This window comes from Gambusia affinis, linkage group LG12, assembly GCF_019740435.1.
Source record: "Gambusia affinis linkage group LG12, SWU_Gaff_1.0, whole genome shotgun sequence".
NCBI lineage: Eukaryota > Metazoa > Chordata > Actinopteri > Cyprinodontiformes > Poeciliidae > Gambusia > Gambusia affinis.
In genome coordinates this window covers 3,752,301-3,777,946 of record NC_057879.1, presented here as the reverse complement: position 1 = coordinate 3,777,946, position 25,646 = coordinate 3,752,301, and the positions used below count along the sequence as shown (strand labels likewise).

Genomic DNA, 25,646 nt, shown 5'->3' with positions numbered 1-25,646 from the left:
ACATGGTTTATATCCCTATGTTATAAACGGCGTTTACTCTTATACCGGAGCAGCATTAAAAACGTACAAAACACGAGACGCCAACCAGTTTTTTTTTTTACATAGCCTAAGTAATGCAATCGCGAGCCACGTCTTGCTCTTGTTGCTCAGGATACACGCACAAAAGAAATCTGGACAAACACCATCTTTAAATCAGCTTTAATAAAAACTATAAAATAAGATAAAACGTTATGGCCCATAAAATACTTTCAGCTTTACATTTTTGGCCACCTTGGCAAAACGTTCAGTTTGTACAAAGAGTCTCTTTATGGTCCAACCTCAGCGACGATGTGATGTCTTGTTGGAAAGGGGGAGTAGGACAAATGTCCACAGCAGGACTCCCAAGATTGCACTTATTATACTTATTATTTATTTATCTAACTCACCCAGAGTCCCGGGTCATTGTTTCCTAACCCCTTACTGCCTGAATTTTACATTTTTATTATAAGAAAATTATAAATTGCATTTACAAGTACATGTCATTCACACGGCGATCACTGGATGGAGTCAAAGTGCTTCCAAACGGATCCTTTGTGTTAAATGAGCTCCAACAGGAAAAGAGAAGATTTCTCAAGAACACAAATGGGATCAACACAGAATTCCTCTCTGACTTTGTACAACCATGACCTATAGTACAAGGTCATGCTTATACTATGAGGTACGGGCATGACCTCGCACCTTACAGTACAAGGTCATGCCACTGCAAATAAAAATGTGTTTATTTGAGGTCAGGGATGTCCAAAGTGTGGCCCCAGGGACAATAAGTGATTTTGGACATCCTCCTGCCACAAATATGCAAACTCCAGGCAAGGTGCTGTGCTGAGGGAAGTTCTTGTTTGTTTCAAAGATATTTTTGTCCAGAAGGAGGATTGAAGATGTCAAGTCTCAGGTGATGATTTAGCTTCAGTGAATTTGGCTCATGAACTTGGGTACGGGCTTTCCAGGGAGGTAGCACTGTTGGATTTCTCTGCAGAGAAATATAAAGAAGTTCCAATTTTAGAATTGAAATGTTTAGTCAACAAGTTGTCCCTGATTGTTGCAGCACTACATTGGCGATATCTAAAGAAATTTGGAAGGTTTAGCTTGGATAGAGCCGTTTCAGACAAACCATTCGTTCGTTTCTTCTGCATTTCTGGGTCCTCACCTTTGTTTGCTGCCGAGTAGGGAATCTGCAGAGCGGATGCTCTGGTCACCGCAGCTTGGTAGTTCTTGTACAGCTCAGCACCGTACTGAAACACACACACACAGAGGACACACATCTTTGAACACGCAACACCATGCGCGCATTACAGTGAGAGGGAATGAACCTGACCTTTGCTATTCTGATGGAGTTGACCCAAAGCAGAAGTGTGTGTTTGTCTTCGCAGCACAGGATCTTGATGTAGGGAGACTCCTTCTGGATGCAGGGATGCTGAGACATAGAAAAAACTTCTGAGTATATTTGTGTTTTATTGCAGAAGGATGGTCTCGCAGTGGAGCATTTGAAAACTACAACCTTAAATTTCAGTTCACTTTAACACTCCACTTAGGTTTGCCGTGAAACAAGAAAGGAATGTGTGGAAAAGCACCGCATGTCTACTGTGTATGTACAGTAGAGGATCTGTAATGCTGTGGGCCTGATTTTCTTCCAAAGATCCCTTGCTAGAGTGCACGACTTCATGAATACTTTGAAACACACAAAAAAAATCTGGTGAACTAAAAATAGTGTCATCAGTGAGTCTTTCAGTGGGACAATGTTCCAAAACGTGGCCAAATCAGCACAGAAATGGTTTATCGAAAAAATCTGCACGGTGAGCTGAAGAGGAGTTTGTACAAGAGATGACCCGGGGATTCTGGGTGAGTTAGATAAATAAATAATAAAATTGCTTATTTGTCAGATATTTTTCGATGGGATTTTTTGTTCCCTCACTGAATAAATGTATTCTGGCTTTGCATCAATTTGTCATCGTGAGTTTATGCCACTATAAAAGCTGGATTTACAGTCTTTTAAGACTTTTGACATGTCTAGGTGCCAACAAATGCGCCTGCGTTTGATTAAACCACTGGCCTCGGTTGTTGTGCTGCAAGCCCTCATTTTCCAAACTGGGTCAAGCTGAGATGAGGATACTGACATTGTTGACATTTTTCATTTAGAGCTACACAGACAATGAATGTATTTTGTTATGCCTTGTATAAGGCGCTGAAGGAAATGGTTTCATTACTTTCTTTAACGAGTAGTACAAAAAAAGGGCCAGCAGAGGGCAGTGTGGACACGCAAAAACTGAAAAAAGAAGGGATTGCATTTGATATTAAATAGTTTTTTTTTTTTTTACCCACATCTAGAGAGTTTAAGCTGTGCTGTTTTTGTTGTTGTGTAAAGCCAGACAATATGTCTGTATAACCTCTTAAACCTGCAGCCTGATATTTGACTCCACATATTGCTACCAGCCCTCTTGCTGCTCTCTCGGATCTTTTCAGCTGAAACTCCAAAAACACCTCGGCTCACTCCGGTGTGGGGCACCACCTCACCGCCCTCTGTTCCTTATTTTGCGCACCGTCTTCCTCTTTCACTTTGACTGTTTTCATATGTGCACCTTCAAAAAGTCTGAGGGGTGTTAAAAATACATCCATCTGTGAACTCTGAACGCAATACATCTGTTAAGCTGCAATAGCCACAAGTGGTAACTCATTGCTACGAAACTGATCGTGAACCTGCATTTATTAGACTTATCAGCAACTGTTGTCATCAGAAGTCCTCCTAATGCCAGTCACTACAATCAGCTGCTGTCGCCTCAAGACCGGTTTGAACATTAGGATGAAAAATATAGTTTCCGCCAGCGCGTGATCAAAGTACTTTTCATAGAGAAAAAAACACCTGAAGAGTAAAGGAGCTCTTTAAATCCTGAACAGCACCTCACCTTTAACAGGAAACAGAAGTCTGTGGGAGCTCGGTATTTCTGTTTGTAGTTGCTGGCGGTGTAGACGTTGACTTTTTCGAAGCGAACAAAACAGGCGAGATCGGTGGAAGACTTTGGAGAGAGACAGAAATGTTTAGGATGTGCACTGCTGAAAACTTTGGAAGATGTACAGAGGATGGCGCAACTCCTTCAAGACAAGCATCCACAGCACCTCTTTGCTGTCCTGAGCTACAGCAAATGTGACTCGTGGTCATTCTAGCAGCGTTCTGATGAATCTTACCTTTCTCCTCATGTGAAAAGGCCTTTGGACATTGGTTCCCAGCCCCTGTCCTCAGGTGTTCATCTTCTCCATGTTTTAGATGTGTCTTTACTGCAGCACACCTGATTAAAATCCTTGCATGACCTCCTCTGTTATGCCAATTGTAATCACTCAGTTGTTTAAGTCAGGTGTGTGGCAGCAAGAAAACACCTAAAACATGCACTGTGTCTAATGGCACTTGAGGATGGGGGTTATGAACCACTGTTGTAGGAAGTCTTCTGTAACCAATTGGTAGCGTGCACCTAATATGACATTTTCTGCTTGGATTTGCAATCCTGAGATTAAATCTAACAGTTTTTCACTACTGGACAAAGCCCAGCAGCCCCGCACATCACATACCCGCCACCATGCTTCACTGTAGGCAAGCTAGACATGCTAGACATGCTAATTCACAGAGCAGAAAAGTTTCAGTTTTAATTCAACGTGCCACAGAATCTCCAAACCTTTATGGAGCTGTGAGGAAACTGGAACCGTTTTTTTTTTAATTATTATTTTTTGTGTGTGTGGTTCTGTTAGGCCTACGGTAGTGTGTGTCTTGGAGTTCAATGAAGAAGTATTTCAGCGTTTAGTTTTTCACCACTTGCTTTCTCATGGCCCTTGGCAGTCGGTGATTGCTTCCTGTTTTCACTCCGACTATGTGGTGCAGCCGCTGCTCCTTCACCTTTAACTCTAAAAACTTTCAGCTGTATCTCTAGAAACATTCACAACCTCTGTTTTGTTTTGGTATTCTTTTTTTTTGTTCTTGTTTGTACAAGGTAAGAATCTCTTCTCTAGAGATAATAGACAATTACATTGATGGAGTATTCATTGAAAGTAGGATAAATCTAGCCAAAATATTGGAAATGTTACTTTTATTTCACAGTTTCTGTGTAATTAGTTTCTTGGAAGCACCTACACATTTTTGAATTTGGCAAAGGAAATCTATTTGCAACAGGGATTGAATAGTTTTAGGTGCAACTGAACTTGATGTTTATCAATACATTCTAAAGAATTATATATATATATAAAAATCTAATCTTAAAGCAAGTACACAGTTCAAAGCACAGTGTCTAAAATCTTACAACTTTTCTTCCTATTTTCTTTTTCAGCAGATGACAATAATGTTGACATATTTACCCTCACCGACAAACACGGGGTTGTTGGTGACAAAGTTGAAGCCTAGTGACTTCCTGAAAGTGAAGCATTTTGACTGGCTGCTATTTATCTCTCTCTATGCAATGAGTTTCAGTCATTTTTCCACAACTTGTGTAATTTTCTGCAATATATTTTAAATAGTCTCGTATCAGCTCATAAGAAAGACTGCCTGGTCGTGTGGGAATATGGCACACGGTGTATGGCTTGTGCTTGTATGGCGCTTAATCAAATTCAGAAGACTCCAAAGCGCTTTGCTCTACATTCAGTCATTCACACGCTGATGGTGGCGAGCTACTACACCGTAGCCACAGCTGCCGGTGGCGAAACGTAAGGCAGGTGAAGTGTCTTGCCCAAGGACACAACGGCTGGAACAAATGGAGCTGGTTTCCGAAATGGCAACCCACCAGTTACAGGAGAAACTTCAACCACCATTTCCTCAATGTAAAATATGACGTACAATGAAACACCCAGATGCACATTAAAAACTGCTGGGTTTAAATCAACTCAAAATGGGCTTTTTTTTAAATCTTCTGCAAATCAAGTCTAATCAAGGTTTCAATTTTGATCAATCCAAGTCTTGGTTTACTAACACAGTAGAGTTGAGTCAACAAAATTCATATTCAGTATTTACTTATTATCATTCTGTACAGATTTTGTGCACAGTTCTTTGGTCAAAGTGTTAATTTTAATCATGGCTAGCAGTAGCCATGCTACTAACTACTTAGCAGTTAATGTTATTTTAAGTTAGACTCTACAAGAGCTAGAGTATAACAAGTATAACAAATATGCTAACTATAACCGTTTGACTAGCAGTAATGATTTCCCATCAATTTTGGGATTCCTCATGGATATGCATTGGGTCCATTGCTCACTTTGTACAATTTGTCTTCTGTATCTGTTTTGGGAAGCGCTTTTCATTCTTTGCTGATGACATTCAGGTTTACATGTCAGCTACATTAAACAGGAGTGCATTCAAATCACTAATGAACTGTCTAAATCTACACTTGTAAGAGGTTGAAAGTGACTGAAGCCAAACTCCTGCTTGCAGGAAGATGGGACAGATGGTCATTTCAGGTTCAGATGAAGTTCCATCCTGTTAACTTCAATAGAAAGTAAGGTTGTTTGTTTGCAAAATCGATACAAACTAATATATAATTTTGAATCGTTTGCGCATCGCAGTTGCTCGGTTGTTTGCAACCTGAATGTCCAACTAAACATACAGGTTGGATAAAGGCTACAACTTTTTCACAGCAAGAGTCTCTGTTAAAACGAAGCCTTAATCTGCTCAACGATCTCGAAGAAGATTTTTGGACGTGGGAGTTGAGTGTTTGCTGTTGTTTCCTGAAAACACCCAGTTCTAAATCAAATTATTTTCAAACTCGACACAGTCACGGTATAAAAGTGTCACGCTATATCGGTTCTACAGCTTTACACATCAGCATGTCAAAAATGATCTGCTCTTTACCAGGTTCTAAAATTAGTTCAGTCTTAAACCCAAAGAGCAGAAAAACAGTCAGCAGTTTCCAGGTTGTAGTTATTCACATTAAAAAAGTTAAACTATAATGGAAAACCTCTAGACCAGCGGCTTATACCAAACACCAACAGGAGCAAAACCTACTGGTAGCTGTTAGTCTTTCATGTTGTTGTGAAGTAAATTGTTGCTGACTCTTCTTTACAGCAGCAATTCATGTAGTTTTTAGGGTATTTGCTTCTCTACACTTGATGTTCTCATAAGGTCGACTACAGCATGTCAGACAGGTTGAGATTGGGGCTTTTACTGGCTGCATCACGCCGAGTCATCATCTCCAGCCATTCTGTTGTAGCTTTGCTGCCATTTCATTGTAGCCTGACTCAGTTTTTGCTAAACATTGTGACTCGGAGTTCAGGCAAGTTAGTGGTCAACCAAAGCAAACAAGCCCAGATCATCAACTTTCCCCTCTGTGTTTAACAGTTTCTGTGAGGTGTTTTTGCACAAGCTATGTTTAGGTTTCAGTAAACGGGGGGGCTGTGCATGTCAAATATCAAATATCTCTCTACTTCCTCTCTCGCCCCCCATCTGCCGAAAGAGCCTTTTTCACCAATTTGTTATCTAGTCAGATGCAGTCCAGCCAGAATAAATAATGCTGCTTCTGTTTGGAGAGAGAGGTATTTCTTGGCAACTTGAGATGTTGAGAAGGTTTTTAGCGGTCATAAATGTTTTCCTGTTGTTAATAATCTTATTGTAGTAAAATGGACTTCAGACAGTTCTCCATGGTCAATTCCAATGTCTTCCCTTCTTAGTTTTGCGTTAACACCCATCTGCGAATGATTAGATAGTCCACTGCTTTCAATTTGAACCACCTGGATCTGACTTTACTTCTTAAATTGTTTAGAAGCAATGCAGTAGTATAATTAAAGCATCTTTTCTCTAGAGCTATGAATAAAGATGTGTTTTTATACTCTTGAGGTTAGATTTAAAGGAGCAGTATTATGTGTTTTCCGGGCAGATGGTGGATTTTTTTAATCATAATTAAGTAACTATGTTACCTTCAGTTGTTATAAAAATGCTTTATATTCTGGATATGACTTAAAAGGATTTTTACTTCTGGATTTAGTCTTGAAATTGGGCAACAGAGGCCATCTTGCTCTTTCTGAAACTCCGCCTTCAGGAAGTCGTCACGACATGGCTCCTCTATTAACCCTTTAACAGCATTTTTCCCAGCGTTTCACTGAGAGGTAGCTCATGTAATGAACTCAGGAGATACTGAGCAGATACCACCAGGGGTTTGCTAACTGCTGCTGGCTAGTCTGAAGGAGCTGAGTGAGGGAGGGCTGTTCTGTGAGGCAGAAGCTCTGAGGCTTGGAAACTGCAGCTCTGAAGGCGGGGCTAGGTCCAATCAGGTGTTTTGGCCAGCTGAATGGTTGCCATAGGAGATTAAAGGATTTCTCAAACATGCATTATAGAATCAAAGCAACAATCCAAGTATATTTTTGATGAGCTAATAACATTATAACATGATATAAAGCTCAAAAAGGTTAGTTTTTTTATGAGTTTACCCCTTTAGCTTCTTTTCCTTTATGTGTCATACCTTTGTTTTTCCTTTGGGGACATAATAGATCCCAGAGGCCCTAAGCATGAAGTAGCGAGGTTTCCAAACCTTCTTCCCATCCTCTTTTAGGTGTAACACCCCCTCGAGATTAGGGACAATAGTAGTAGAACCTCCAAAATGCTCCTATTGTGAGAAAAGAAAAACAACGCAAAGGTAATTCTTGGCTAACCGAGTTAAAATGTGTGATGGAGAGAAGACTGATTCGGTTTTACCATAACCAACCTTGATAAGAAGCTCTTTGGCCTGGCTATTTATATCGCTGCCAGATTTCTTCTTCTTCCACATGTAAAAAATCTGCACATTGGATTAGGATTAGGGTCAGGGTGGGTGATGCGCTCAGGCGTTTCTCAAGACCGGAGCTTACCTGAGGCTCTGTGAACATCATGTACTTCTGAGGCGATGACAAGAAGTAGAGTTTGTTTTCGCTGTGCCGACTCCAAGCAGACAGCGGTTCCACGAGACACTCGTGATCCTCAAAGGCCCTATCTGCGACAATTTGAAGAAAACGGCGCCTAAGAGAGTGCCTACACGGGTTCGGCTCGACTGTTCTGTGTGTGCCGGTTGTCTCACCAATCTGCAGGTCTGGATTGGTCTCACACAGGCTCCATTCAATGCTGCTCTCACAGTGTGTCTTCTCAAACAAAGTGTCCAAAACATCCCTGACTGTCTGCCTCTCGTCCACCATCAGCGTCTTAGAGCTGTTGTCACTCATCAGCACCTTTATAATCAACTATAAAGGGGCGGAGTGCTGGGTTTAATTGAGCTGTGCTACTGCAGGGTGGAAGTGAGACAGTGAGCGCTGAGTTTACCTTCCTCACTTTGGCTTCTTTCAGTTTATCCAGAGCCGCTTTAATTTTATCCGCTTTCGTTTGGGGTTCGTTCTGGAAGGCATGAAGTACAACGTCAGAACCACAGTGGGAAAGCTGTGGTCCACATTGGCCTCTGTCTCTTTAAGAAGAAGTCTAATATCAATTCCAGACTTTGAAAAAAAATTAATAAAATGCTTTACACCACATGTCTGTGTACGTTTGCCCAGACGTCTACAGAGCATTTCAATGTTGAGCTATTTTGAACTAAAAATGAAACATTTTTTAAGGCTTAAATAATTTTGCGTGTTCAGTGCCCTGTGAAACTTTTAAGTCCTACCATTTTCACACCTCTGGATGACTGATTGGTGACCACAGGAAAGGTTACCACAGGCTCGGACTCTTGATAAACGGCAAGTGGTGAGGTTTCATTTCCTGTGGGGTTGCTGTTGTCGTTGCGTGTGGGAGATTGTTCATCAGCGGACTTTGACTCCAGATCGGCCACCAGAGCATCCAGATCATGGTCCTCCAGCTCATTCAGAGACTCTGCAGTTGTTAAAGGAAAGCTTTGCTTAGACCAGGGGTGGGCAATCCTGGTCCTCAAGGGTCAGTGTCCTGCAACTCTTAGATGTCTCCCTGGTCCAACACACTTGAATCCAACAGCTGAATCAGTCAGGTTCTCCAGAGTCCTGCTAATGACCTCATTATTTGACTCAGGTGTGTTGAAGTAGAGAAACATCTAAAAGTTGCTAGAGACCGGCAACTCTCTAAGCCTGGAGTTGCTCACCCCTGACTTAGACAGTACTTTAGCTTTACACATTCTGTCACTACATTAAGATTATACGCTTTGTGCTACCAGCGAATGCTAGCAGCCTGCATCGCTAAGCCTAGTCTACTGGTGTGTTTATCATTATTACCTTTAACTTCCAAACAACATCTAATTTTTTTTTTGTTATTTCTAACCTACAAAATTCTGTAAAGTACCAGGGATTTCGACTGGGAGGCCACGCACTCGGAGAATCCCACATCTGCTACAACTTAGCTTAGCAGTTAGCTTTTGGCGCCAGGGTGGGCAAAATTTTGCTTCCAGAGAAGCAAAGTTCCAGAGAGCCATATTGGTTTAGTTAAAGGAAAAGGAAGACCATACATGTTTTGAGACATTAGTCTTCCAGGCAGCTACGTTGGAAAACACTTTCATGCCTTATTTTCTGATGATGACAAGTTTGTCGCGTAGTTAGCGTGTCGGCTCTGAGGTTTCTCCTTGAACACAGTGACACAGTCTGTCAGATGACATCTGGGATGATAGGTGGAGTTTGTGGTTAAATGTTGGAGAACGTAGAGGTTTTTTTTTTGTTTTTTTTCCAATTTTCTTATGTTTTTAATAATCTGACTCTGCCAAACATGTCTGTCAAAACAACATGAGATATTTTGTAAGAAATGCTTCAGATTTCCAGATGTTTTTAGATTAATAGAAGTTTTTTTTTAAAGAATAAAAAAAAGACTCTGGTAGTTTGTTAAAGTTGTGAGAAGAGATTTACTTCTGACCTGCTCTGCCAATAAAATTGTTCACCACGTCATCCATGTGCATTATATTTAGCACCAGGTTCTGGCATGAGAGTTCATTTGGCTGCAAAGTGATAAGGGCTGCATGCTTTTCCCTGGAGATAACCGTTGCTAACGCGGGAGGAAACGAATGCAACATTATCTGCCCCTCATGCATATGCATATGATAAGACCTGGCTGAAATTGTGCAAGCTCAAAAATAAGAGTGAAAAATACTTCTTCACATATTCGTACATTTCTTTAAGATTTTTTTATGCACTGAATCTTGAATCAGCCTTCCAGTTGTGAATTTTCACGACAAAAGCTAAATTTGGCTGAAATGACTAAAATTACAAAAAGTATCAGCTTTTTCCTCCCATTAGAAATAAACAGCAAATTTATAATCACAGTTTTAAATCTTCACAAAAAATATTAATCTTGCATGCTGAACGATGAATACATTTTATATTGGAGTTCGGCTCGCTCAAAAGCCCGTTAAGCTTCAGCTAATACCGGCTAATACCGTTGTTTAAATTAGTAATTTGTTTAAATGTGACAAATTACATTTAAAATGTAAATTGTCACATTTTAAATCGAGCAACAATCTGTTTTGCCATTGTCACTGTCTCAGACGAAACAGTCGAGAACGATGGAGAACTCGCCGTTCAGGTTGTCGAAGCCGATGGAGAAGGAGCTTTCTTGCAGAGTCGCGTCCACTCCTGATGAAACTGTGGCTTCTGATAGACTCTGCAGAGACGTGGAGGGACCGGAGGTCAGGGTTCAAATTAAATAGTGAACAAACTAGAGGCCTAACAGAACAAAGAAAGTTTAGTTAGTTACGTTTGAACTCACTTGTGACATGGGATAAATGTCTTTATATAAGTGGAAAAAAATCTTGCTGAAAAGTTACTTGTAAGCTAGTTTTGTCTTATTTCAAGTGTGCTAAGATATTTTCACAAGAAACTAGAAGATGAATATTTGGTGTGATTTTTGGGTGAAAAAGCCTTATAGTAATCTGATAACCATTAGCTGATTTTGTCAAAAAGTGGGCCGGGCTGCAGTCAGTCGGAGCCCCTTAAAGCATTCAGCATGCTGAGGTGAGTAAATCTTCATCAGTGAAGATGGAGCACTTGCATAGAGTAGCATGAGATTAATTAATGCACCTGTCTAGTCCTTCCTTTGAGCATGTATTTATGCATTTTGCAGCAGTGGTGTGTTTGGGAATACCTTTGGCATCTCAGAGTTTTGATGCTCATGCTCAAAAATCTAGAGCAGGCAGGCGTGGCTGTCGATGTAGTTCGTAATTTCACAGTTTTGCAAGCGACAGGCAAAGGCGAGGCTGGAGTTTAAATTACTTAATGCTCTGTTTCCTCAAACTCAACTGAAGCAGATAATTGATATAATGAAAGGGATGTTTGTACCTTAATTTAAATCCTTTTCGTGCTTTTGCAGTTATGACTTTGCAAAGAAAGCGCTCCAAGCTACCAGTGTGAGTCAATCTGACATGAACTATAGACTGATCCCATTCTCTATGTTGCTCTCGTTTCCTGCTTCTATGCAGACATTGGAGGAGGAGAATGGTAAAATATGCCTCAGGCGGAGCCTCCATGAGACATCAATATGCTCTTGGCGAAAGCTGCAGTTTTTATGATGAGCAGCTTACGTCGTCTCTGCGGCCTGATGTCCGACCCACATGCAGCCGCTTCGGTTTTCATCCTGTTTATGATCTGCAGAGTCCAAACACAAGAGCGCCTGGTGCAATCTGATATCATCCGGACAAACGCGACGGACGTCGCATGATTAACTGAATCCCCAAACGTGGATTTGAGCAGAGAAAGGAACCGTCTTCTGACCGTTCTGGTGACACTTAAAGTAGAGTGTCTGCAGAAGAAACGACTGCAAGGCCTTTAAAACTTGAAGCGCGACACAAAGTCATTTATCAGTGGTATCTGGTTCTGTGGGATTGCTCCTTTAACCGAGCCGACCCATAAACAGGCGAGGCTGCAGCTCGTTTTACGAGAGGCAAAGCCATCAGGAGCAGCAAATCAGTTCGAAAGAAACGGACCTGCTGATGCTTCGGAGCCTGAAAGATACCAACACAAAGCAGTTTGGAAAGTCAAGAGATCCTGAAGAAATTATGACTGCATCAGGATCAGACTGTTGGGTAAAGAGAGTTATCTGTAAACAGCTGTTATCCCAAGAAAAGAAGAGTATGTGAATCTAAAAATGGAGTCATTTGGCCATAAATTTACGATTAATATTGTTGAGCCGCGCAAGAATGTCGGTGAATTGAAACCAACCAAAGCATCAGGGAAACATCGTCTCACCTAATCATTTACATCCACGAATTGTCACAATCACAAACCTTCTTGCATTGGATTTTTTTTTTTTTTTTGTTTGTTTGTTTCTTTTGCTAATAAAAATCTAAAAAGTGCGGTGGGCATCTCCACCAAGTCAACACTTCGAATAAGCACCTCTTAATGCAACTGGCCCATGAAGCATTGATTGTACTGCCTGCATGTGTGTGTAGTGTCTCCTTGGCCACAGTCCAACAGCTAAACCTTACTTACAGTTAAAACCAGAAGTTTGCATACATATAAAAAAAACACAAACACTTTTTTTTTTCTCCATGTCTCCAAGACCAAAGCATAACTGATCCCCCTCCATGCTTACAAGATGTTTTTTTTGTTTTGTTTTTAATGAAAACTGCTTTCACTTTCCAAAAATACTGTTTCAACAGCCTTATGTAGAAAAACGTCTTTTTTGCGTATTGGGACTTTAATGCCGCTGTCAAACTATCCTTTTTTTTTTTCTCATGCATCGATGTATTTTAGGTGAAAACAGATTTTTGTCATTGATTCAGCGAATGAACATAACATAAATGAACATAACGCGATGTGCAGTGAAAAGATTAATAAAAGAAATAAAATAATTGGGCCGTAGCCGTTGTTTTTCCAAATTTCAGCTAACATTGATGCCAACATGCTGACTGACTTGCATCAAACTAACAGCCTCCCACCAGCCAGCTTGTCAGCATTCAGACAAACGAGGTTGGTACTTGCTACCACGGAAAAAGAAAAAGAAACTTACCTGAGAGAGATGATCCATCTCTCCCAGCAGGTCACTGAACATAGCATCGATATCATCCATCTGCCAAAAGCAGCAAAATTATTATTACATACATCACCTTGCAAAAGTATTCATATCAACTGGACTTTTTTTTTTGTCATCTTATTATATGACCCCAAAACAACCCAAAAACCTACTTTTGTTTTATTGGGATTTTATATGGCGGACCAACAAAACGTATAGGGCATAACCATAAACATCTAAAAAGTGTGATTTGCCCTGATTTTCTTACATGTAATTGAGTGCAACAAATCGGCCTCAGAAGTCAACTTATTTGTAAATAGAGTCCATGTGCTGTCAGAGCATGTAGATGGGAATGTGGAACCGAAAGAGTCCCAGCTTACAGCTGAGCAGTATGAAGGTGTGTAAAAGCCTTTTCCCTTTGTTTGCCTGAATCCCTGCGCAAGCTGCCCAAATGTTCTCAGTAAATCCAATACAAGAGAAGGTGCTCGTACTATTTCAATGTGATTTTAAAGAGTTTGTAAAGTGCTTTGGTCTTTGTTGTGCCCTGGTCTCAGCTTTCCTGAGCATCGTGGTCTTGGTGTGCTGTGGCCTCGATTCCAACACTGCAAACTTGAGTCTAATTGAGAGACTCTGAGGCAATACTTGACAACTGATGATCGTTGATGCTCCCACTCCAATCAGACAGGCAGGAAAGCCAGTTTCCAGATGTGCAAAGCTGATGGAGACCCACACCAAAAGACAAATGTTCACTTGACGAGGTTTTAGTCGTAGAAATAGGAATACCACGTGTCATTTATTGTCCTTTTCTCAAATATCCGCTACTTTATGTTGGTCTGTTATGCATAAAATAAACGAATGTTTGTGTCTGCAAATTATTATTTTTTTTTAAGTACAAATGGAAGGAATATCTATACTTTTTGGTGAAGTTGAAATAGAATACGTGCTAGATTTCAAAGCAAAGCACGTCAGGAACTGAAAACGCACTGCCACTTTCAGTTCGGTTTAAAATCGGTTTCAGGCAAGAAGCATTGAAAATCGAAACGGTTTGAACTTAATCACTCTTTTCACCAAAAAACAAAAAAACAAAAAACAAAAAAAAGAACGTTGGACATCTTGAGCAATGCTCTGCATCTCCAGGGCGGATGATGCAGAGCTGTAAAGAAGCGGAGCAGAAATGGTTTCCATGCTCCTCTGGCTGTAAACAAACACAACGTGCCTTTAATCACCGGCCAACAAATCAAAGACGTGGGATCTCAATCTAGACGCTGCCCCACGTCGATTTCTATCCCAAATGCGTTCACTTAATCTTCTGCTTAAAGGGCACGAAATACTTTGCATGTATTATTCCTGCTAAAAGGTTTTATTGAGGTGGACAAGGCTTCACAGAACTCAGCTCTGGGTGTTTCCATATGGAGGCATCGTCTTGCCAGCTCCCAGGATCAAAAATGTACCTTTCATGTGGATTGACTTCAAAAAGCAAACTGAAGAATGAGCTTTCTGCGACTGCCAACTTGGTGAACACGTCGCAGAGAGGGGCTGAGACCCACACAGGGTTTTAAAGGCAGAGATTTTAGAAACTACAAGCAGGAGATATAAAGAAGGGAAACGGCGAAGGAGGACAGTCATGGTCCGCCCGCGTTTTGACTTTACACATTGATTTTGTGTGTGACTGAAGAAGTTCAACGCACGCAATCATTAAAAACTCTCAGCTAATTTTCGTTTTACTTTATTTATTTTTAAGAAATATTATGGCATGTAGGGGTTAGCCATCCATTAAGCAAGGCAGTAAAAGCGTCATAGTTCAGAACTGACTTCCATTTGCTCGCTGCAAACAGTTCCTGGAATCAAGATTGCATTAATGGATGTGTTCGTGCAATGACTTAATGATGACATCAAAGGTGAACGGGCCACCCAGAGCTACCCAAACTCACTCAACGATTTGGACTTGGATGGGTTCAGACTAGCAGAACAAAGGATGGAGCAGAAACAGTCAGAGGTTTATTTAGTTTCTCCCAGACTTCCAAGATCAGTCCAAGAATCTAGAGATTCTTGTGTCTAGCTAGTCTCCTACCTCTTTCCCAGCTAACATGTTGATCTCTTCTTCAGCCCATCATGTCTCAGTTTTCATTGATTCCACAGCAGATGCAGAATAAATGGATGTATCTTTAGCCGAGAGTCTCAGGATTAAGCTTCTATCTGCTCCGTTGATCCCTAATATTTTGGCCCTGGATGGACATTCACTAAATGAGTCTCATTAAACTAGCTCTGGCAGAATGGAGACCTTTGACCTTGTCTGGACCAGCCACAAGACTTCAGAGTATCTGAAGTCAGGTAAGACCACAGACAGCCAGGTGGGCTCTTTTCTTTGGTTGGTATAAGTTTTCCCTCCCTTACAGATCCGGGACCAAGAAAGTTAAACCGGATGCACGTTCCAGGATTCACAAACCCCCTGATTCGGTGGCCAGTGGTGTGGCCGTGTTTATTCTCCCAAAGTCACTTCAACTTTTGGTGACCATGCTGGAAAGGGAGAACTGCAACTTCATCGGCCCGTTCCTCGTTTCCAACACTGTGAACCCGGCGGCTGTCCTTCAGGATTCAGCCCACGTTGCATGTCTTCCAAGTCAAACCCAAAGCCATGTCTTGTGTCGACGTCACTACGCCGCCATACAGTTCATCGCTCCACTGCGGAGGAGCAGAATTTCAGATTCTCGTGGATTCTGAGAAGATTAGTGGCTTTAATTTTTGGTTTCTGTGAAACTTGTCTCTTCACTCCTCAGCGGCTCCTGTTGGCGGTTTCCTGCTTTTCCACTTTCAGAAATGTTTTGAACAATCACTAATTGCATCTGGCTGGAATTTTGGGTCTTCTGTGCTTTTCATTACAATTTTACACCATTTCAGACAATGTCTTCATGATGACTTACTGACAAATATTTGTATTATCTAAACTTTACACATTGCCAATAAATGAAACCGCCTCTTAGTGTTTGCGGCACATAAATCCAGGATTTTTCTCTGCAGAAACAGCTCGTCATTTCTAAACAAAAGGTAAATAATCCACTGTAAATACAGACAAACTGAAATTGTCCTTCTTATGTGTGAGCTCGGCTAAACAGACTACCCATTTGCTATAATAGAGTAAAGGGGAACAGGTTCACATCCTTGGACGCCAAGTCTTGTTTTCGCATGAAAGTGAAAAACACTGTCCAAACCTGCGCCTGCACCAGATGTGGAAATTGAGATTTAATTTCTGTCTTCTACTGCTTTTCAGCTGAAGAACCGCGTTCGGGAATAAATCCATAAACAGTTGTAGTTTTCGAGCATGCTTCGTGACAAACCCACAAGCCTTTTATGATGCCGCCGTCTCATCGGGGGCCCGTCAGAGTTGCCGCTCGGTGGGAGGCATCGACCTCACGCGTCAACACAACGAGAAACTGCTGCGAAACCGCCGGGCACGTCAACAGTCGACTTCAACCCAAACTCTGGGTAAGCAAACAATTTATCAAGACTGCGCGCTCGGAAGGAACATGACGACAGCAAACTGCTGACAGGCCACTGTCATGTCTGATCCCCTTTTTTGTGGCCGAGAGTGTCTCGGTGTTTCCTAATTAGCTGCACATCCCATGTGTTGGCTCCTGTGAGCGAACATGTGTTTGACTGAATCGAGGCTGACGTGGATGTTCTGGTATTTAACTCTTAGAAGGTCTGAGGGACCTAGAAGAGTTTCTGCTTTGCAGAAAAAGGCCTGACGAGTCTTAAAGTCGTGTCCACCCGCCGTTTGACTCAGACCCACTGAAGCCCATTCGTTCACGGAAGAAATTTAAATTTTTCTTTGTCATACAAAACAAATAAGAGGTGTTGCTGTTTCAAAGACAGTTCTCACACTACGCATCTTTGCTTTGCATCTGCATAAACTGAACGTACAGAAAACAAACACGACTTTATAAATGCAACATACAGTTAAGAATCAACTGAAAAGACACACACACACACACGCACACACACACACGCCTGCACGCGCCTGTTAACTATAGTGGCATCCTTCTTACCTCTTCTGCCTTTCACACATGCGACCACCGCTGAGTGAGTGTGACTGATGAGCAGCCCGCAGGTCACTTTTATAATCTAACCACATGTCCACATGACTTCTGGCAGATATTCACTGAACTTCCTGAGAAATCAGGAAGTAGATCAAACTTCTGTAGTAAAACCTGTGAGGTTTAGTGTTTTTCTTTTTTTTTTTTTTTTTCTAAACATATTGCATACATGTGCTTCTGCACCACAGATAGACTGAGGCATTTCTTCACGCCTGTGTTACTGCAGCACTGCAGAGAAGTCTCATTTAAATACTCTCTCTCTCTCTCTGTGCATAAGTAGCCTTTCTGGATTGTTTGTCTAAGCTGCAGCTATTTACACCTTTTAATTGCTCACCTGGCATCAGATAAAGACAAGCTTAAGTTATTTTCCGACTTTCGATCAACCGGTGGAGCTTATTTGTGCGGCACATTTCAGCAATGAGGCAATTCAAAACGCTCTGCTTCATGAAAACGTGAAAACATCAAAGACACATCATGCAGTCAGTAACTGCAGGATGTGTGCCATGATAAATCATCAATACGTATCAAATATATTGGTCAGCGCTTCAGTAGCTACGGCTCAAAGGTCGGCTTTTACTCTAGATTTAAAGAAACTCTGGGTTTCAGCACTTTGGCAGTTTTCTTGGAGTTTGTTCCAGGTTTGCGGTGCCTAGAAGCTGAATGCTGCTTCTGCACGTCTGGTTCTGGTTCTGGGGATGCAGAGCAGAACCACAACCAGAGGAACTGAGAGATCTGGAAGGTTTAATGAACCCAAATCTTAATTAAAGAATAAAATGCGCGAGAACTATTTTTAAAAACTACACATGGACATTTTTGTTATTTCTCTGAGGGTTTGGAATTTTCGGTGGGATCAAGCTGTCTGCCTGTCACTACAGTTTGAATATCCAGATTCCTTTCTCACTCGGCACAATACGTTTTGATCTCTCCTCGGAGTGTAACACAATAAAAACAACAAACGAAAGAAAATATGGCGAACAGAATCCTTGGACGATACACTGAGTTCTGAGAGAACTGTCCAGCCAGGGCCGCCGCATGTTGGTTCTGGACACAACCGTCCACGAATCCATCGGATCCGATCCCAACCTGAGGACCTGTCAGTCAATGAAGCTCTGCTTGGCCATGATGACGTATTAATGTGCTGTTCAAATAAATTCAGACATAACTCCATGGAGAAGGGGAGGTTTTCAAAGCTACTGCTGCATCCTAGGTGTACAAAGGAGCGTTAAGTCAGATCCTTCCTCTCAGCAGCTGCTAAACTTTATAACCATCACAACTCCCAACAGACTCAACAAATCCTCATAACTTTACTCTTATTTGCAGTTTTTCTCATTTCAAATAACATTCCTGCACATTCCTGTTGTCAACAGCTTGTTGTTTTTTACATCCACAACTTGTGCTTTTTATTTTCTTTAGATTACCCTCCATGCTGCACCTTCCTTAAAATATGAATATGCCATTTTTAATAAGTGCACAGTATCACTTCATGTTGTAAACTTCCCCTTCTCACTGCACCTTTTTTTTTTTTACTACGTATGTTTATTTATTTATTAGCATGTGTGAATTTATTTTCTGGCTGGCTCAATAAGGTGTTTTTGAGTTTGAATTGATTTTTAGGAATTTGGTTAAAATTAAAAATAAAATAAGAAAATAAAATTGAATGGTAATGAACTGAAGGAATGTGGTGCCTATATTTGAACCAGTTTTAGAGAAAATCTGCCGGAAATTTTAAAAACATGTCATTTGGACACCAAGTTTTTGTTTTGTGTATAATCTCCTCATATTAAAAAGTTCACAGTTCAAAGGGATCGTAAAGTGTCAAAACTATATTTGAATAGCTTGACCACTATGAGTGTATGTATATACTGGTAATACCACGGTATCAGACTTACTTCAACATCTAATGTGTTTACTATTAGAAACAGCGAGGGAAGTACTGACAGAAGTCACTGATTATAGTCATGATGTTCGTAGAATGACGACTTGTGCGAAGACTGATGAGAAGAAATAAAGCATTTTCAGGCAATTTTTAATCTTAAATAAAGGGAAATGAAATGGCAATAAACTGTCATAAAGATGTCATAAACTGTTTTGGCTCTAATTTTAAGAAGACAGTGTTCCAGAAGCCCCACCGCAGCCTTTTTAATCCAAGCGAGATGAAAGTCTGAATGGCATTTTGATTTTATAATCCCTACAGAACACGTCGGCCTGTTAACACCCCCCCGCCCCCCACATACACACACAAAATAGATCCTTTCATCAAAATGAAAAGCACGAAGAAAGAAAGTAAATGTTTCCCTCAAAAAAAGTCCCTCTTTCCTTTTGAAGTTGTAAATGTCTGGAAATGATGGGTACGAATATTAAGCGCTGCGAAATTAAAATGGAGATATCCAAGAAAATCAAGCAAATAGGATATTTGGGAGACGGGGTGGGTCGGTAGAGAGGTATGTCCGGGAAAGTTACGGGTTAATTTAAGACTAGGAGCAAAAGCCTGGTGCCAATTAGGAGCAGTGAGCGCCACATGTGGGCTAGACGCAGAGAGAAGCCAGAAGCCGTGTGAGATGGAGGCGAACTGAACCGGTGCAGTAAAGTTGAGTTATGTAGATATTTGCGCAGAAAGATTTTCTCTTTTTTCCCCCCCCTCTCCTCACCGTGATGATCAAACGGGGCCCATAAATCTGAGAAGTTGGATGCGTGAAAACTTTGGACACCGTCCCCACGTGGCCCCCTTGCACATTTCTCCCGTGGAACAACTGCAACATGAAGACTGCCTGTGCGACTTTTGTGCTCCTTTCCATTTCCGCCCTCTGCTCGGGGAGCGGACCCGAGGTGTGCCGCGGGACGCGCTGCTTCCCTGGCCAGGAGTGGAGCAGCAGGCCGTGCGTCGGAGCGCACTGCCAGGGGCGCACGGAGGCGTCCCCTACCCGAAGGCAGCCGCACCACGCTGCGCAATCTAGGACAGGGCAGGTTTATCCCAGCTACCAGCAAGACGGTCAGTTCCGCCATCACCACCAAGCTCAAATCACCCCGATATCCTCCTACAGCGGTGTCCAGAGTCAACACGGAGGCTTTGGAACCGATGGCACCAGGAGGACCAACCCCAGGACTATCACGGCGGAGGTGTTTCATCCCGGCTGCTCCGGTGGGTCTTGTCCGACCACCGTTTCTCATCGTGGGACCAATGATGACAAGGGAGAGTGCAAAGGGATTGGGTGCAGATCGCCCCACAGGGCGAGCCAAAAGCAGCAGCAGCAGCAGCAGCAGCAGCAGCAGCAGCAGTGCGTCGGGAGCGGCTGCAGGACGCATGCTGGAGACGACGGGAGGCGAGACTCTCCTCCTGTTCAAGCGACGGACAGGGCTGCACAGTTCCTCGGCGAGCTCCCGGACTTCGGCTTGGATCGTGGAGCTTGGATACAGCTGGCATGTGACATGAAGCCAGGTGGGTGTTAAGAGGAGACTTCAGGGTCTCCTCTATGACTTTTTTAAAAACTTGTGATGGAAGGCTGTCTGGAGTTGGCCATAGTAACAGATAACTATCATTTATATCTTAGGGAACTGGAGCACAGTAAATTACTTTGAGCATCTCCATCTAAGTTTAATGTCTTCCTCAGATCCCTTCCTCTACTGAAAATACTTTTACATTCTTTTCTGAAAATGCAACCCAGCACTAATCTATGTCTTGCTGTTCGTAGAAGTGCAACATATATTAACGGGCTTGAACTAAAAATGCATTTAACTTAACCTTCCTTAGATACTTCAGACTGTCATCTTTGGCTTTATTTCAGTCCTGAGAGCAGCGCAACGCACAGTAGCCAACTCCGCAGTCAGACAGGCTGCAGCCGGCGGGGTTGGTTCATCAAAAATCAAGGACATTTTGACGTTTCATGATATTTAAATTCATTTCAAACTCTGATTGTGTTTAGCAGAAGTGTGCAAATATAAGCTTTATATCCTCACTTTCGTAAAATAATGGCCTAATCACATGTGAGAGGAAGCCCTGAACTTTGTCTGATTTATGTTATTAAAATGCTTCATAAACCAGGGGGGGGGAAATACAGTTGTATAAAAAGTTTCTTTCTTCCCCACAGGGTCCAACGAGGTTCCATCGGAGGACGCTCTTGTCCTGCAGCTGCAGCTATCCAAGGGCCAGGAGAGATTCGTCGAGGCCCTCAGGGGCCAACAGAGCGAGGTCAAGGAACTGCAGAGACTCCTCGGTGAACAGCAGGGGGCGCTCGTTAACCAGCAGAGGGAAATACTGGAGCAACAGAGGAGGATGTATGATCAGATGGAGCAAGTAAGTCTGCAGCAACTGATGAGGAATGATTAATGTTTGTTTACTGGCGATAAGAAGCGCAGACCTAAAAAGAAAAAAAGAGGGTCAATGGAAAAAAAGCATATTTTAAACTGAAATGTGAGGTTTCTGAAAAGTATGTTCACCCAGAACTTGGTCTGGGCTCCTTTTGCATGAATCAGTCAAAGTAATGTGGGATGGAAGTGACCGGTCTGTGGGAATGCTGGGTTGTACTGAAAGGCCAGGTTGCTTTGACAGCGAACTCCAGCTCATCTGCACTGTTGGGCCTGGTGTTCCTCGTCTTCCTCTTGACAGTACACCACTGCTTCTCTCTAGGTTTCAGGATAGGCCGGTTTCCTGGACAATCACAGTAACACCATTGTCTCTTAACCAAATTTTGGTACATTTAGCAGACTGGGCAGGTGATAAATCCTGCTGGGAAATTAAATCGACATCTCCACAAAGTGTGTCAGCAGAGAGAAGCATTAAGTGTGCTAAACTTTCCGGGTAGACAGCTGCGTTGCAGAGGACTTCAGTGGACCAACACCAGCAGATGACAACCCTAAATCATCTGTGACTGTGGAAACTTCACACTCAACTTCGAGCAACGTGGATTCTGTGTCTCTCCGCTCTGCCTCCAGACTCTGGGACCTCGACTTTGTAATAAAACACAAACTTTGTTTTCATCAGAAGAAGGCAACAGTCCAGATCTGGTTTATGAGAGGCCTGACACGAGAACTGCAACATTTGTAGCCCATGTGTAGGATTTGTTTGTCTCTTGACGCACTGAGTCCAGCCTCAGTCTTTCTGACGTTTCTCTAAATCCTTGAATGGATGTTGTCGTCTGCGTCTTTGTGTTCAAAGTGCGACGTCTGTTTAATGATCACACTGAAACGAAGAGATTTATGTGTGCAGGTAAAAGCCCAGTACAGCATTTTGATGGACACCATCAAGCAGACGTCCTTCCAGAACCTTCAGGAGGACCTGGACAGTCACATGGAAACCCTGAGTGGGCAAGTGAAACCCCATCGAACACAACAAGCTTTGTCATTGCATAAAATGGACATGGAGGCCAGTGTGATGGAGGTGAGCTCATGTTATTCTAGACATTGAGGTATCTAGGGAAGATTCCTGAACAATTGCACCAGATTAATGCTGAGGTCCTGCTGCTGGTTCAAGGATTCTCACTTTACTGCTTTTAATGTGATCAGGTGAGACAACCCCAGCTGGCCTGTGGGAGCTGCGGTCCAGAGGAGTACTGCAGCTACAGCAGCAGACATCCTAGATGTGAAAAGTGCACGATTTGCCCTCCTGGATTCTTCCTGGTCGCCCAATGTTCTGTCCATGCTGACCGGATCTGCCAGGTTTGCAATTTTACGCTTTCAACGAATGGCTTTCTCAACTCAACTGAGTCATGCCAGTTTGGTCTTTTTTAAAATTAAAATTAAACATTAAATTTAGTCAATACTCTGCTAATGTCGAAAAAACAAAATGTCAGAATTGCAGTGTTTCCATTCAATAAGATGCGAAATTAAAATCACATGTGAACAATCTGGTTCATGTGATAACTTGTTAAAAAAAAACAACAAATAAACATGTCAACAATCAGGCAGAGTCTTGATTCACTCTCTGATCTCTGCAACCGGTAACTCTAACAAATTTGTTGTTGTTACAGGACCGAGATGAATGTCTTGAGATATCAGACTTGTGCAGAGATAAACAGAAGTGTATTAACACTCCAGGTACGATGAATCATGCTTTTATTTATCAACATAGCAATATTTTCTTACATTTTTTCCTTTTCTGATTGATGGACTTTCATTTCTAATTGGCCAATTTGCTTTCTGTCATATCACCAGGTGGATTCAAGTGCCAGGGCATGACGGTACGGGACGCCAACTCTGGAATGTGTGGCCATGGCTACTTCTACAACTCTGAGATGGATGAATGTCAGGCCTGCAGTGAGTGCGATGGGGAACCGGTTGCTTCCCCTTGCACCTTAGTCACAGACACTGTCTGCTCCGGCTCTGTTGCCGATGTTCACGCTTTATCGCTCTCCTGGTCTGGAGACATGAGTCTGAAGGGTCCAAAAGGCCAGATCCTGGTTCACGCCTTCCCCAGCGCGCAGATTCACATACAGGGAAGAGACGACATGGGTCTGGTTTCAGCTGAGGACGGGCAGCTGGTCCTGAGGCAGCACGGTTTGGTCTGGCTCGACGGAGTTCTGTCACTTGGTCACGGCTGCCGTAGCTTCATCCAGGTCTGCTTACGTTTAAACCACACAGATGGGTCCGACGGCCGTGACCTGAGCGGCATACGGGTGGAGCACCAGGAACGAAGGTCTCTTCAAGGCGTCAGCATCAGTGGGGTCGCGGAAGTCGCCCCGGATCACCTTATGTCCCTGTTTCTTCGGAGCGCCAGCCATCACTGCAACCAAAGCAGCGAAGGTCTGCAGCTTTATGACACCTCTGCAGCCATGATCTCTCTTCTCTGGCTCTCTCATGACACCGGGGCTGTTGCCATGACAGCACAGGCCGTGGTTTCTGCACATTACCACACAAATTACCGCCCGGCCTTCCGCATCTCCTCCACCTCTGACCCCTACGTAGTGGGGCTGAGTCACGACAGTCGAGGGATCCGTTTCGCGGAGAACGGAACTGTGCGTTTTGTGTTCCAGCAAGCGTTGTACTCTATGGGCCAAGCTTGTGTGAGTGACGGCTTTCAGCTCGTGGCATATCTCAACAAAAATGGAACCTCCACTGAGATGTTTCGGGTCTTCAAACCAGGGGTTCACTACAGAGACACATCTATATCTCTGTCTGGAGCCGCCACAGTCAGTCCCGGGGATGTCATTGGCTTTGAGATCCTCTCTCCTGCTCAGTGCAATGTACGCTTCTTTGGCGATGAGTCCGGCATCAGTCTTCTCAGTCTATTTTGGGTCCCTGCTGCCATCTCATCCTCTATGACTGCTTCTGTGGCCAACACTGGCCTTCCATCTGGAGCAGTACGGAACAAGCCTCTGTTCTTCCACCAGACCAGCCCCCAGGTGCCGCAAATGGGGCTGTTTGGGAAAGGATCTCCAAATCAGAAAAAGGACTTTGTCTTCAGGGAGAGAGGCACAGTCAGTGTGGCGTTGGACCTCAAACTCATTCACTCCTGCAACTTGGTCAAGGTCACTCTGCTGAGGCAAAGTGACGCTGTTGGGGGCCGTGAAGCAGAGGGTCTGCGGCCTGTACCCATAGCCCAGCAGGTGGCGGGTCAGATGCTTGAGGGGTGCCAGTGGGCCAGCTTGAGTCTACGAGCATCCTTTCAGGTTTATAACGGCACCGCTGTCTTCTTCATCCTAGACTGTGTACGTGGACGAGTCAATCAAATCAGTCACCAAGCAGGAAGTGGGGTGTCAGCGGTTTGGGTGGCAGCATAATAACAAACACCCAGAAAGGGCAAAACCTTCCCATATTTTTTCTTCCTATTTGAGTTTAACAGTAAGGCCACAGATATTCATAATCTTACTGAAACGCATTGTTATTTAAGGTAATAAATGCTAACCTGAAGGTTTCACCTAACATTTGTTTCAATACCTCTGAGTTAAATGACGAAGTTGCCACATTGCAAAAAGAAAAAATATTACCAAGTATTTGATGTCTGTTATTCAAATATATTAGTAAATTTGAAATAAGACATAACCAACTTACAAGTAACTTTTCAGCAAGATCCAGGAATTTGTTTCATGTCAGTCGTTTCTTAATATTGATGTTAATAAATACTGGCAGATTACTTCACATAAGACATTTTCCCCCATGTTATATGTGAAATAATCTTCCAGCACCTTTTCATTAATATTAAAGAATTATTGACTCAAAACAAGCTCCTATATCTTGCTGAGAAGTTACTTGTAAGTTAGTTTTTGTCTTATTTCAAATGTACTAAAATGTTTGCACTAGAAACAACACAAACGAAACGTGGTAAAAGATTTTGTGTTTTTGCAGTGTACTCATTTGGCCTATTCAACACAATAGTCTCCTTGAAATATTAGGTGTTTCATTTGTTACTTTTTTGTTGTGAATTTCCTCTTTCACTCTGGAAGGTTTTGTACTAGCAATGCATCAATCCACACCCAATGGGGATGTTTCATTATTTTCCTATATTGTAATCATAATCTAGTACTCTAAGAACAAAAAATTATGACTCAAATAAATACATCTGTTAGCAGGAGGTCATCTAGAGTGGTTTGGTAAAGTGGAATTGGCTTCATTTTTAACTCCTGTCATGGCTAATTACTGCATAAAGCTTCCAGCCATCCATTCATCAATTAGCTATAACCAAGCAGAACCTGGAGAGAATC

General features: G+C 42.5%; 2 protein-coding genes across 2 annotated transcripts; one reads left to right on the top strand and one right to left on the bottom strand.

Moving 5' to 3' along the window:
- Positions 1-182: 182 nt before the first annotated feature.
- Positions 183-17,012, bottom strand: LOC122841501 (amyloid beta A4 precursor protein-binding family B member 1-interacting protein-like). Its single transcript, XM_044134829.1, has 13 exons — positions 16,966-17,012; positions 12,917-12,976; positions 10,489-10,573; positions 8,625-8,830; positions 8,288-8,359; positions 8,049-8,208; positions 7,843-7,964; positions 7,701-7,772; positions 7,458-7,601; positions 2,937-3,047; positions 1,352-1,450; positions 1,184-1,268; positions 183-1,006 (listed from the first exon to the last, which is right to left on the bottom strand). The coding sequence occupies exons 2-13, from the start codon at positions 12,974-12,976 to the stop codon at positions 957-959; spliced, it is 1,266 nt and encodes a 421-aa protein (XP_043990764.1). The 5' UTR covers positions 16,966-17,012; the 3' UTR covers positions 183-956.
- Positions 17,013-19,770: 2,758 nt separating this feature from the next.
- On the top strand, positions 19,771-25,205 carry LOC122841340. The gene is made up of 6 exons (XM_044134593.1): positions 19,771-20,449; positions 21,099-21,304; positions 22,217-22,387; positions 22,513-22,665; positions 22,977-23,043; positions 23,161-25,205. The coding sequence occupies exons 1-6, from the start codon at positions 19,771-19,773 to the stop codon at positions 24,723-24,725; spliced, it is 2,841 nt and encodes a 946-aa protein (XP_043990528.1). The 3' UTR covers positions 24,726-25,205.
- The last annotated feature ends 441 nt before the right edge of the window (positions 25,206-25,646 follow it).

Bases quoted from the DNA above. Each gene is read 5' to 3' on its own strand.
- LOC122841501 (XM_044134829.1), bottom strand. From the start codon at position 12,976: ATGGATGATATCGATGCTATGTTCAGTGACCTGCTGGGAGAGATGGAT. The intron at 7,773-7,842 runs GTAAGCTCCGGT...TCCAATGTGCAG, and splicing joins TGATGTTCACAGAGCCTCAG to ATTTTTTACATGTGGAAGAA. The intron at 1,007-1,183 runs GTGAGGACCCAG...ATTTCTCTGCAG, and splicing joins CTACTCGGCAGCAAACAAAG to AGAAATCCAACAGTGCTACC.
- LOC122841340 (XM_044134593.1), top strand. From the start codon at position 19,771: ATGAAGACTGCCTGTGCGACTTTTGTGCTCCTTTCCATTTCCGCCCTC. The intron at 20,450-21,098 runs GTGGGTGTTAAG...TCTTCCCCACAG, and splicing joins GGCATGTGACATGAAGCCAG to GGTCCAACGAGGTTCCATCG. The intron at 22,666-22,976 runs GTTTGCAATTTT...TTGTTGTTACAG, and splicing joins ATGCTGACCGGATCTGCCAG to GACCGAGATGAATGTCTTGA.